The sequence below is a fragment of the Hemitrygon akajei genome, chromosome 8 (genome assembly GCF_048418815.1).
Source record: "Hemitrygon akajei chromosome 8, sHemAka1.3, whole genome shotgun sequence".
NCBI lineage: Eukaryota > Metazoa > Chordata > Chondrichthyes > Myliobatiformes > Dasyatidae > Hemitrygon > Hemitrygon akajei.
In genome coordinates this window covers 126,403,438-126,416,452 of record NC_133131.1, presented here as the reverse complement: position 1 = coordinate 126,416,452, position 13,015 = coordinate 126,403,438, and the positions used below count along the sequence as shown (strand labels likewise).

The following is a 13,015-nucleotide window of genomic DNA, read 5'->3' as shown; positions in this document are numbered from 1 at the left end:
AGTGCCATGGTACATGACCTTAACCGAGCACATAAAAGTGTAAAGGTAGCGCAGGTGAAGTAGCTTGGAGAGTGTTAAACATTTCTGAACCTAGCATCCTCTACACTACGGTAACTCGGATTCATCACTGATTTGGCAGGCATTTTATTTTAAAACAGACACAGCCACGAATGGCAGGGCTGCTTCTCTTGACATTAGACTTTCAAATTACTCCTTCCCCAGCGAGAGCCTGCGGTTTGCCTTCCTTCCATGCAGATCGAGAGGAAATTTCTCAATGTAGCAGTTTGGGAGCTCATTTCTGTGGCTCCCCCCTCTCTCCCAATCATTCTGAATATCGAAGCTGCTGGAAACAACTTTTCGTGGGTCTTAATAAATAACGGGAATCCGCCTGGGCCAACAGGTTGTCCAGACCGTCCGCTCATCTTGCGTTTGTTTTGCTGCTGAGTTGGAGCGGCTTATCTGAACGAGGAGTCAATCGCAACTAATTCGATGAGGAGTGAGGAGTGTTTGTGTGTGTGTGTGTGTGCGTGCGTGTGTGTATCTCTGTGTGCTTTGAGATGATTTGCTCTTCTGCTCACACGTGAATACAGGATCGGGACAGGTGGCATCTGGCTGGAGGCGTGAGAAGAAGATTCTTGCCGTCCCTGCCCGTACTTAAATTCCAGGCACCGTCCAATAGCCGTCTCACTCAACAGCCCCAGAGCGAGCTCGAGCACATCCAGACTGCCAAGAACTGGCCAAGTCAGGGTCAAGTCGAGCCGAGGCTGAAACTGTTCGGGCAAGTATCCCTTGTTTTCTCCCTGGTCGTGGTCCTCACACAACCATCACGATTTCTTCCAAAGGCAGGCAGGACGATCGTCCCCCTCTCACGCGGGTCGTCCGCAAGAAGAGACTGATCGCTGCGGCGGTGGGAGTCGTCATGGTCCTTCTGCTGGTGATCTTGATCCCGGTGCTGGTGAACTCGGCCGGTACGTCCGCCCACTACGAGATGCTGGGCACCTGCAGGATGGTCTGCGACCCCTATGACACGAAAGCCACCACGGCGGCGGCGGCAGAGACGGTGCGGGATCACAGCGTGATGCCCTTACCCACTTTCATCCAAGGACCCAAAGGGGAGCCGGGGAGATCGGGGAAGGCCGGGCCCAGGGGTCCGCCCGGCGAACCAGGACCGCCGGGCTCTATCGGGCCACCGGGAGGAAAGGGCGAGCCAGGCAGACCGGGACTCCCCGGCTTACCGGGACCTCCAGGGCCAAACGCCGGAGCCATCAGCGCTGCGACCTACAGCACTGTGCCGAAGATCGCTTTTTACGCCGGCCTCAAGCGACCACACGAGGGTTACGAGATGCTCAAGTTCGACGATGTGGTCACTAATCTCGGGAACCACTATGACCCGACCACCGGCAAGTTTACCTGCTCCATCCCGGGGATTTACTTCTTCACTTACCACGTTTTGATGAGAGGTGGCGACGGCACCAGCATGTGGGCAGATCTGTGTAAAAATGGCCAGGTGAGCGATCCTTCGAACAAGTTTCAGCAGCTGAGGGGAAAGTTAGCATTGCATTTGTGCTTTTTTACTCAATGGGAGAAGAGTTGGCATACTGGGCAAAGGAGAGTTTTCCGGGGTTTGTTTAAGTAGTTAGCTAGGCAGTTTAATAAAATGCGTGATCCCCGCGTTATGTTTAAGCTCCGTATCTTTTGTCTTAGGCTTCGAGTAAAGGGTTTAAAAAACAAAGGAGTGTAATCACGGTGTGTGTGTGTGTGTGTGTGTGTGTGTGTGTGTGTGTGTGTGTGTGTGTGTGTGTGTGTGTGTGTGTGTGTGTGTGTGTGTGTGTGTGTGTGTGTGTGTGTGTGTGTGTGTGTGTGTGTGTGTGTGTGAGAGAGAGAGAGAGAGAGAGAGAGAGAGAGAGAGAGAGAGAGAGAGAGAGAGAGAGAGAGAGAGAGAGAGAGAGACTGGGGGTGGGGGCGGAATAGGGATTGTTGAAATTTAGGATTAACATGAGAACTACGAAGCTTGGACCCGAATAATAGCTCGAAACAATGATAACTGTAATGAAATGAATAGATATAAACTCAAGTAGGACAGGCTAAGCAAGACAGATATGACAAAATATATGACGATATGAATGTTGAAAACTGATGCGAATAGCTCATTGTCCATTGCTGCTGATGGAATTTAGTGTTCAAATTAGTCTTGCACTTTCCGTAACTTTCCTCAACCTTCTGTAGGTTCGAGCCAGCGCCATCGCCCAGGACGCCGACCAGAACTACGACTATGCCAGTAACAGCGTCGTGCTACACTTGGATGCAGGAGATGAAGTTTATATTAAACTGGATGGTGGCAAGGCCCACGGCGGTAACAACAATAAGTACAGCACCTTCTCTGGATTTATAGTCTACGCCGATTGAGGAATGAAGGAACGGAAAAAGAAGCAAATCGAATCACTTCCTGCGGGGATGTCTGAGGGCGAGATCCCCACGCCAAGAAAGATCACTGCAAACACCAAATGGACGGTCTCCAAATGTGCACGGTACTTCTGGATACAGTCAGCCATTTTTATTTGTTGAAAGAAAAGCTATTTGAAACATACTTGCACAAAAGACGATGTCCATATAAATAAGCTCAGTTTTGGGTTATTCTGACTTTTCTGCCCAAAGCAATTTCTCAATGTTAGCATTGTATTTGTGAGAGGAAGTCAGCCCAGTTCTGAGCAGAGGGGTCAATTTCTCTATAAAGCCTCAAGATCATGTGGGGGGAAGCAGGTGTTCTCATCCTCTGATGCTTTGATGTATTGAATTTACAGCTTTATCCATTCAGCATCTCTTTGGTTGTAGCGACTAACCATTTCTCTGCTTGGAATTCCACATTACTCGCCGTGGTGAGCAACGATTTTCTGACAACGATTATAATTGCAATGTTAAATGAGTATGCTGCTGTCTTTAATAAGGTCAGTGTTTGCCATCTATCGGAGTTGATCTTTCATTTAACAATTACACTTTAATATAAAGGATAATGTGTGCGCAATAGATAATGTGCAGCTTTCTGATTGCTGTGGCATGAATTTCAAATTCGATATATATGTATATGCAATAAGATGCAATAGATTTTTAAAATAAATCTTTTAATCATATAAGATTAAGGTATTCAATGTTTTCACGTCACACAAATATCATTGATTTTATAACAATAAATTTCGTCAACACTTTGATAGCAGTTAATTTTTCATACATCATTAGACCGCTTGACTAAATTGTACAGATTTGGCCATCCAAGCTTGTAAGTGATACCCTTAGATTTCAGCAGGTACGTCCCACTTCCCTGATGAATAATTCCACTGCACGTAAAACCGACAGCCGCTTGCGATGGGATTACAGCCGAAAAACAATCGTGTGAAGTTAGGATACAGTTAAAACGTGCTTCCAACATTTAGCCTCAATACTAAATTTGGTTAACTTAAGGCGTTTGGCATTTAATTTCTTCCACAGTTTTAATTGTTTTGGTTTAATCTAGGAATTCGACTCATTTTGACTTCTGGTATAAGGCAGACATTTCTTTTCTCCATTTACACGTTAATTTTTATTCATCTCATTCCAATTCTTCCGTTATTGCTTTGGACCCAGACTAATGTTATAAAATATTGCTGTTCATTAAAAGATGCAATACCTTCAAATGTCTCGTCTACTCTATGTTAAATTTAACGTAAACAGTGTGTTGTTTCAATGCATAAATATCATTCAAGTTATGATCTGTACATTAAAATAACGCCTTAAATTTAGGGTTAAAACTTTGTAGAAAACATTTTCTTCAAGTAAATATTTTTTCAAGATGTTTTAAAATAACGTTTTTGAAAACAAATAGGCTCTGATTTAAACTTTCATTCATCTTTTGACGAATTATTCATCTTTCTTGGTATTCAGTTAGTAGCTGCCTTGTGAATACTGTATGTTGTTAATATCTATCTATAAGAATTACCGATTGGAATCAAATGCAAATAATAATTCATGGAAGGAAGAGGGTCTTTAGCACATCCATGTGGCGCGCTGTGCAATGAATAAACATGCTTTAAGTGTAGTCACCAGTTTTAATGTAAAGTAATGGACGACTTTTCAGAAATATTCCACTATATTTACACCAATTTACACATGATTGACGTTTGTCTAACAACTGTACTGCGATCACGTGTCAACGGAGGCAAACAACAAATCAAGACATTATTGTTGGATTGAGAATAGCCCCAAGTGGAATTTAATTGCTATAAATCCCATCCTATTATAGTAAACGCTGCGCCAAATTATACCGTCTGCCTCATTAGGTTTGTTAAACGTTTCTTTATTGTCGCACAAGTAAACAGTAAGACATCACAGCAAAACAAGCGCCCTTCAAATAATTGTCAGTTCATTTTTCATCCGCCATCCATTAAAGAATACACCATCTTTTAAATGTACTAGGAATTACGGATTTATAACTAAAGCATTGCGCTGAAATCAACTATAAATCGGTTTACTTGGAAACTTAGTTCTTCAGATTTTGTAGATTATTTTGGGCGAATCTGATGTCTAATTATTTGAACGTTAACCACCGTTTTGGATTTTCTACTAAAATCTTGTCTATGACACATTGCGACAGACCTCTCTGATTCATTTTCGGAACGATGTTGGTCAGAATGTGCGAATAGCCATGTCCTCCATACTTGGTCAATCGGTTCTTAGTGTGAATATCGTGGGATATCAGCAGTTTATCTGCATAACCCTCTTCAACCAGAAAACGGATTCTGAAAAGACAAACGTTCGGCATTTGACTATTTTAACCATTTTCAGACCTCTTTCTTACTAGTAAAATACATACATTGCAGGAACCTCGTGACTGAAGTTTTGTTATGCAACTTTCTTACTTAGTTCACGTGATCATTATCAAACTACATTTGATGCCGAGCCACGGGGTATTAAGAGGAATTAAGATTATGAATGTGAACTAGGCTAGAACTGAAAGAGTACAGTTGTATTATTGGCTGGAGAGATTCCAAAGATTATGTAGGAGTACGGCTGAAGATGATTTTAAAAATAAGAGAATTTACAATTATGTGTTCAGTTTGGAGATAGTGCAGATTGGCAAAATGATGGGTGAACTACGTTTAGTGCCTGCTACTATATGATCAACAAAACTTTGGATGAACTCAGAGCACAGAGCCTGTCCGTCAATCATTTCCATGTCAACTATCAATTATCCACCGACACTAATACCATGTACCAGCACTTGATCCTGAGTATTCCAAATACCCTCTGGTAATTAACAAAAAATAGTCTTCCCCCGTCTCCTCTGAACTCTATCTCCTCTTATCCAAAGACCTAATCATTTTTGATACCTATTAAGATGAAAGGAAAGACAAATGTCTTACCCATAGTTAGGATATTCCTTGTAACCTATGTCATTAATCACGTTTTGGTCACCTACATTACTATTTAATGATTTTTAAAAATCTTCCTCAGCTCCCCTCCAAACTATATCCCTTGATCATAACGCTGGGTCTTCTGTTCGACCTGTTAGAATGGAAGATGGATGATCATACAGAGGTTTAACTTCATAATTAAGCCACTACTTAAAATCTACTTCATTAATCAAGTTTTGGCCACTTACACTGTAAATATCCCAGTGTCGAATTATGCTCGATGATCCTTCTGTAATTTATGTTGAAATCCCAATATGGTTGCATAAATACACATTGTTGATGACTATTAATTGGTATGCAATAATTACTGAACTATTAGTGTCGATTACTGATTTGGAGGCATGAGTTTACATCACACCATAGCATCTGGGAGTCTTAAGATCCAAATATTAAACATATTTGAAATGAATAAATAATTAATGCCAACAATGATGACTAGATTATCAAGAAATCCATCGAATTCAATAATATTCTCCAAGAAAGAAAACTTTGCCTAACTTGGAACATAGCGAACTTCAGATGGATAACACAGTAGTTAATTGCTCTTTGAAACGGCCAAAACAACCAATGCTTGGGCGATTTGGAAAGTCTAACAGATACTGGACAAGACAGTGAGTGCAAAAAGTGTCCATGGGAATGCTTAAGTCAGAATGTTGCCAGCAAATGAGCAGAGACAGGACGAGTGTCCCACTGATTCTTACACCTCAAGTATTTTTAGGTCTCTAAAATATCTTTACTTCGCCCCCTAGTTCTTTGCAACAAAATCACAAACATGATAGTACTAGATCTTTCATCCCATTACAAAAATACTTGCTGTAATGCTAAATTAAAATAACCACCAGCAGCACAATAAGATCTAGGAATATAAACTGCACTAAAAGAATGAAACTGTTAATTTAATCATGCATCATATGTTTTAGAAGCTCGTTTAATATGCTCAATACATATATTTTACAGAGTATTTTCAATCATCTAGTAATGTATCAAAAATAACAAATGACACCTGTCAATGATAAACAGATGAGATTCTGCAGATGCTGGAAATGAAGAAGGATCTTGGCCCGAAACGTCAACTGTTTATTCATTTCCAGAGCTACTCTAGCATATTGTGTGTGCCACTGTCAATGACTAAATTTAGGATTAAGGATATTTTAATTCAGTTCACAGTATCACTTTTGTTCCATGAAGAAGGCATAACATTTCTAAAGGATGTACAAGCACACAATCCTCTTTTGGTTCAGATATTAGTCTTTAACTGTAAATGAGCAGTGAATTTGTCTGGTAACCTGACCCGTTTTTATCTTATTTTACAAGCTCTTGTCTGGCGTGTATCGAACTGAATGCAGCAGGCTGAACAAATGAGCAAGAACCACTAACCTACCATCCTTTACTGAAAACAGCCCGTATACGCAATGTTAACTGACTCCTAACGTGGTTACAGTACTCTGCTTTTCATCGTTAACAATACACAGCGCAGAATCAGTACGCAGATGAAGAACGGTGCTCCAAAAACATAATGATTGTAATCTATGTCGCTGAATAAAATGTGCTCTGAAATGGCATTTGATAATGCAGGAACACTTGAAATATTTGCAAGGGGAACACCTAAACTGCCTCATTTGGAAGCCTGATAAAAGTCGAAAAGGCATCTTTGAAACATTAAAATAGCAAATAGACGAGTTCCAAAAGTGTATATATATGTTCGTACTCACTAAGGAAAACCTGATCTTTCATAAAACAATCACAGGCATATCCAGGCAGTGCTCACGTGGCGCTCGTACGGTATCTATTGTACCTACCGATGGATCCTTTCATTATCACAGGGCATATCCACCGCGGGATTAAACGCATAGTTCAAGAATTCAGTGCCGAATAGATCATATTCCAAGTAACTTCCCAGTCTCGCGAACTCTAGTAGTTTATCCGGGTCAAGTATGGTCCTATTGAAGGAAAGACATCACAAATAAAATGTTGCATCTAGCTCCCACAGTGATACACCAGTCACATGTCGCTGACCTTTCTGCTCATTGTTCACATTTACACGCCAATCGTATTCAAGCGCATAATTCATAATTCATATTTCAACACAAAGGAGCTCCGAAAGGATTAAGCTATCACCAGTCCAAAAGGTCAAGCGGTATCCAATCTTTCCTCTCAATAATGAATACAGAATAACCCACTTCAAACATTGGACAAAGTTTCACTCAGGTCAATATTGCTGTCCCGGACGAAGCCCGCAAATCAAAGCCATTTTTCCTCGTTTAAACCCTATATACATGGAAAGGTTATTGGTTACACGGTTGAATACTTTTGGAACTTTTAACAAAAGCATTACAAGATCTTGAATGTTTAACGTGCTTGACTGCAACTCCTTAAAAAGGATTTCCCATTGTTTTTGAAAGCGCAGCTGAAAGCCCTGTATCAGAATTCGCGTACGATGATTTATAAGTCGATAGGCCATGGTGAAGCAGGTTTATCATAAATAGATTAATTTTCAGCGGCTAACGTTCTGATGTGATGATGTAAGAACGGGTAAAATTCCCCTGAACTCCTGTTCAGAAGAATGAGAAACACTTAAAAAAAAATCACTGCGCGAGTCAGCAATTTTAATTTTTCCCACAACCCAATTAAGACGTTTAAAAAAAAATTAAAATGTGCCATTTATTTCAAGTAACACTCAGTATGATATGGGCGGGTTTAATTATAATTAAATCGCAATAGCCTTACAACCAGACCTACGAGGCGCAGATTTAACAGCGGCGTGTACTGTTTTCGGACTTCAGTCAACGTGCAAACTTAACAAGGGAACTGACATGACCAACAAGCTCAATCATACGGTTCCTTACAATATAAAATATTTGGCACTATTAGAGCTGGCCGTTTCCTGTCTAAAATCTGTATTTACCCAACAAGGTATTATTAACAGGCCGTTTAGACAGCGGAGGATGTGTAGTCTATTGATTATCCCGTAAACTGCAGGTAGATCGGATGATAACTGAGGTTGCGGAAGGTATTGATGAACCAGTGCCGCAATATCACTCCGTATCATATATTGTTTACCAATGCCCTCGTTGTTTTTTTTTTGGTCTTCCATTCTAAGCTCCGGTCGCCTTCTACCTTAAAATATCGCTCATTTAGCGATAATTTACCTCTTTGGACCAAGCTCCTTTGGGTCTGTTTTCAAATGTACTTTATTGCTTCTGGACTAGCATTTTCCATTGTGTACATCAGCATGTGTGCAACCATCACGTTGCCTCCTGTTCAGGTTGAAAATAGTTGGTGACTCTCCTGCTTGACCATGACACCAGGAACTTGACGAGCATTCTCTGGATTGCATCTTCAATGAAGAGCATTTCAGTGATCGGAACTGAAGAAAGGGTGCACGCCAGCCAATCCATTCTTCGGTGAAATCATGACTTCTGACTTGATTTCTACTTCAACTGCGTTTCTGCATTTATGTGCGCACCAATTCCTGCCGTTTCAGCACTGTATAAGCTCGATGCTTCTATGAAATATATAGTATTTTGCATTAAATTGGATCGAAATTCATCCTCAATTCTTATTGCAATTCACATTTTCTCTAGCTCATGCTTAACTCGGTAAATGCTGGCATAAGCACGATGAGTAACACATAATAACGCAGGATTTTTTCCCGCATGGAAACAATCGGCGAAACGACGGCACTTCCCTGTGTAACCCATCCAACTGCTTCGACATCTCAACAACCGCAATCAGCTGTTCATAGCTGCTTCTTAGCTTGGACTCGGACACTCTACTACTCACGGAGTTAAGAGTGGGTGCCTGAAGTTTGAGCTACCCCTGGAGAACAGGGTCAGCTGCTACAACATAACATCCCGCGAACAGTGTCTCCTCGTTTCTTTCGGGGGGGAGGGGGCTCACTTTTTAATTGGATATTAAGACGTTGCAGTATGTTATAGTTCTGATATTTAAATTTTGGAGTTTTAGTGATTTAAAGTTATTTTAGATCCGGATTGCTTTTGAGAAACTGCTTTTGACAGTTCTGACCTACTAAGAGGCGAAATTTAGATGTTATCAAAAACTTTCTAACTTGACTCCACACAACCCTCCATACCTCCTTCCCCTGCCTCTTCACTTTCATCCATACTGCTCCCAGACCTCTTGAGAGCTGCGCAGAGCCTTTCTGGGAGGAATCATTCCCGATGTGTTCGCAGACCCCTACACAAAGTTGAATTTCATTCAGAAGCCAGCAGAATTCTGGCCGACTACTCACCTGAATGCGTTACGACTGAATGCGGTGGGAAATAGTTTTTGAGCTTGTTTCAAGGACATCAACGCAAAATTGGAATGTCTTCTTATGGAATTCGCGGACTATATCAATTTTGTTGAACAGGTGAAATCATTTGGAATTACATATAAATTACCAACATTATAAGCAGGAAACGATGGAAACACTCAACAGGCCAGAAACCATTTGGGAAAGAAGATGAGGTTAGCTGACCTGCCTCCGATTTGTGATATTCTCCCTCTTCTTTCCAATTTACAGTATTTGTAGATTTCATGGCTTGGAAAAAGTCATTCTTGAAACTGATAATTGGCATTGGTTTCTTATTACCGCATTTACCGACTTACAGTGAGACGTTTGTCTTGCATATTGTTCATACAGGTGAAGTTATCACATAACTCATTGAGGCAAAACAATAACAATGCAGAGTAAAGTATAAACGCTAACGAAAAATGCAAAGCAGGTACACCATAGGGTGTACGATCATGAGATAAATTAAGAGGGCAAGAGCCCATCTTATCGTACTAGAGAGCTATTTAGTAGTCTTATATCAGGAAGGTAGTAGCTGTTCTTGAGCCCGGTGGTATGTGCTTTCTTACTTTTGTATTTCCTGCGCATAGTAGAAGCACAGTACAGGCCCTTCAGTCCACGGTGTTGTGCCGACCTTTTAACGTTCTTCAAGATCAGTCTAACGCTGCCCTCTCACATTCATCCATCTCTCTGTCTAACTGTTTCTTAAACATCCCTAATGTATTTGCCTCTACACGACCCCTGGCAGGGTGTTACACGCACTCACCACTCTCTGTTTTTTTTTTAAAAAACACCCCTGACATCCTCCAATCATCATAAAATTATACCTTCTTGTATTAGCAAATTCTTCCCTGAGAAAAAGTCGCCGGCTCTTCACTCTATGTATGCTTCTTATCCTCTTATACCCCTCCATCAAGGTACCTCTCAACCTTCTTAACTCCAAAGTGAATAGCCCTAGCTCGCCCAACCTTTCCTCATCAGACATGCATCCCTCTAATTCAGGAAGCAGCCTGCTAAATCTCCTCTGCACCATCTCCAAAGCTTTTACATCCTTCCTACAAGAACTGAACACAATACTACAAATATGGTCTAACCAGTTTTTCAGACCTGCAACGTTACCTTGCAGCTCCTGAATTCAATTCCTTGACTAGTGAAGACCAATGCAACACATGGCTTCCTACCAACTATCATATTGCTCAACAACTTTGAGGGATCTATGAATGTGAAACCTAAGATCTATCTGTTCATCCACACTGTTAAGAATCCTGTCAATAAGTTTGTACTCTGCCTCAAGTTTGACCTTTCAATGTTCAGCTCTTCATATTTTTCTGTGTTGAACTCCATCTGCCACTTCTCAGCCTAGCTCTGCAACCTATCAATGTCCCATTATAACCTACAACAACCTCGACACAATCCACACCACTAACTTTTGTGCCATCTGCAAACTTATTAACCCACCCTTCCACAACTCATCCAAGTCATTTATAAAAATCACAAAGGCAAACGTTCCCAGATCACTGCAGAACACCACTGGTCATCGAACATCAGGCAGTAAACCACTCCATCCGCTATCATCCTCTGCCTTCTAGGGGCAAGCCATTACTAAATCCACACAACCAAGTTTCCCCAGATCCTATGTCTCCTGACTTTCTGTATGAGCCTACTGTGGGGAATCTTATTAACTGCCTTAGAAAAATCCATATACACCACATCCACAGCTCTACCTTCATCAATGTGCTTTGTCACATTCAAAGAATTCAATTAGGCTCACGAGGCTTGAGCTGCTCCTCACAAATCCATGCTGACTATCCCTAATCAGACTATGTTTCTCCAAATGCTCGTAAATCCAGTCTCTAATAATTCAATAGTTTGCCCATCATTGGCATAATAGTCTATAATAGCCAGGATTATCCCTTTTACATTTCTTTTAAAAATGGAATAACATATGCTGTCTTCTGGTACTATTCCTGTGGATAGTGAGGATTCAAAGATCATTGCCAAAGGCACAGCAATCTCTTTCACTTCCTGTAGCAGTTTGGATTATATCCTGTCTGGCTCTGGGGAATTATCTATCATAATGTTTTCAGAAGTTCTAGCACATCTTCTTTATAAATGCTGACTAATCAGCCTATTTTACACTGTCTTCACATTCATCAAGATCCCTCTCACAGGTGAATACTGAAGCAATGTATTTAATAAGGACCTTTATTACCTCTTTCAGCTCTAGGCATGTGTTTCCTCTTCCATCCCTGATCAGTCCTACCCTCACTCTAGTCATCCTGCTGTTATTCACATATGTGCATGTTCTTCTTCATCCTACTCACCAAGGCTTTCTCATGTCCCCTTTTAGCTCCAAGTTCATTCTTAAGTTCCATCCTGGCTACATTGTAACTCTCTAGAGCCTTGTTTGATCCTTGATTCCTAAACCTTAAGTACGCTTCTTTCTTTCCCTTTCTAGATGTTCCATATCTCTTGTTAGCTATGCCATCCTTTCCCTGCCTCAATGGGAAAAATGGAAGTCAGAACTTCAAGCAAGTGTCCCAGGAACAACTTCCACATTCCCATCTGCATTTTCCAAATACATCTATTCCCAATTTATGATCCTAAGTTCCTGCCTGCTCAGAACTTAATTCACCCTCCTACAATACTTCTCCATATCGTCTCCTCCTATCCCTGTCCAAGGCTATAGCAAAGGTCAGGAGTTCTGGTACCTGTCTCTGAAATGCTCATCCACCAAATGATCTGTCACCTGATCAGGTTTATTGTCTAATACTTGATCCAGTATGGTCTCCCTTCTGGTCAGCCTGTCCACAGATTGTGTCAGGAATCTTTCCTGGGCACACATAACATATTCTGTTCCATCTAAGCCTCTTGCATTAAGGACATGCCAATCAATATTAGTGAAGTTGAAATCCCCCGTGACAACAATCCTATTATTTTTGCACCTTTCCAAAATCTGCCCCTCTGTCACTATTGGGAAATCTACAGAATAGTCCCAATAGTGTGGTTACTCCATTCCTGTTTCTGACTTCCACCCTCAGTGACTCAGTGTCATGTCCTCCTTTTCTGCAGCTGTGATACTTCCTCTGGTTAGCAATACCACTGCTCCACCTCTTTTATCACCTTCCCTGTCCGTTTTGAAACATCTAAAAGCCTGGAACATTCACCAGCCATTCCTGCCCTGTGACAGCCAAGTCTCTGTAATGACCACAACATTGCATGTAGTTCCATGTACTGATCCATGCTCAAAGTTCATCACCCGTGTTCCTGACATTTC

At 41.3% G+C, this 13,015-nt stretch overlaps 2 protein-coding genes across 5 annotated transcripts in view; one reads left to right on the top strand and one right to left on the bottom strand.

Annotated features, from left to right (window-relative positions):
• The first annotated feature begins 241 nt into the window (after nt 1–241).
• On the top strand, nt 242–3,668 carry LOC140732243 (complement C1q-like protein 3). Its single transcript, XM_073054585.1, has 2 exons — nt 242–1,507; nt 2,227–3,668. The coding sequence occupies exons 1-2, from the start codon at nt 920–922 to the stop codon at nt 2,404–2,406; spliced, it is 768 nt and encodes a 255-aa protein (XP_072910686.1). The 5' UTR covers nt 242–919; the 3' UTR covers nt 2,407–3,668.
• A 643-nt stretch (nt 3,669–4,311) lies between these two features.
• Nucleotides 4,312–13,015, bottom strand: part of pter (phosphotriesterase related) — a 61,678-nt gene continuing 52,974 nt past the window's right edge. For 3 of the 4 annotated variants that reach the window (XM_073054582.1, XM_073054584.1, XM_073054583.1), the window contains 2 exons: nt 7,244–7,384; nt 4,312–4,769 (listed from right to left, as the gene is read on the bottom strand). In XM_073054582.1, coding sequence (XP_072910683.1) covers nt 4,559–4,769; nt 7,244–7,384 — 352 coding nt within the window. In that variant the 3' untranslated portion in view covers nt 4,312–4,558. Of the gene's footprint in view, nt 4,770–5,393; nt 5,536–7,243; nt 7,385–13,015 lie in introns of all 4 variants that reach the window. The other variant, XR_012100025.1, reaches the window with a different exon arrangement.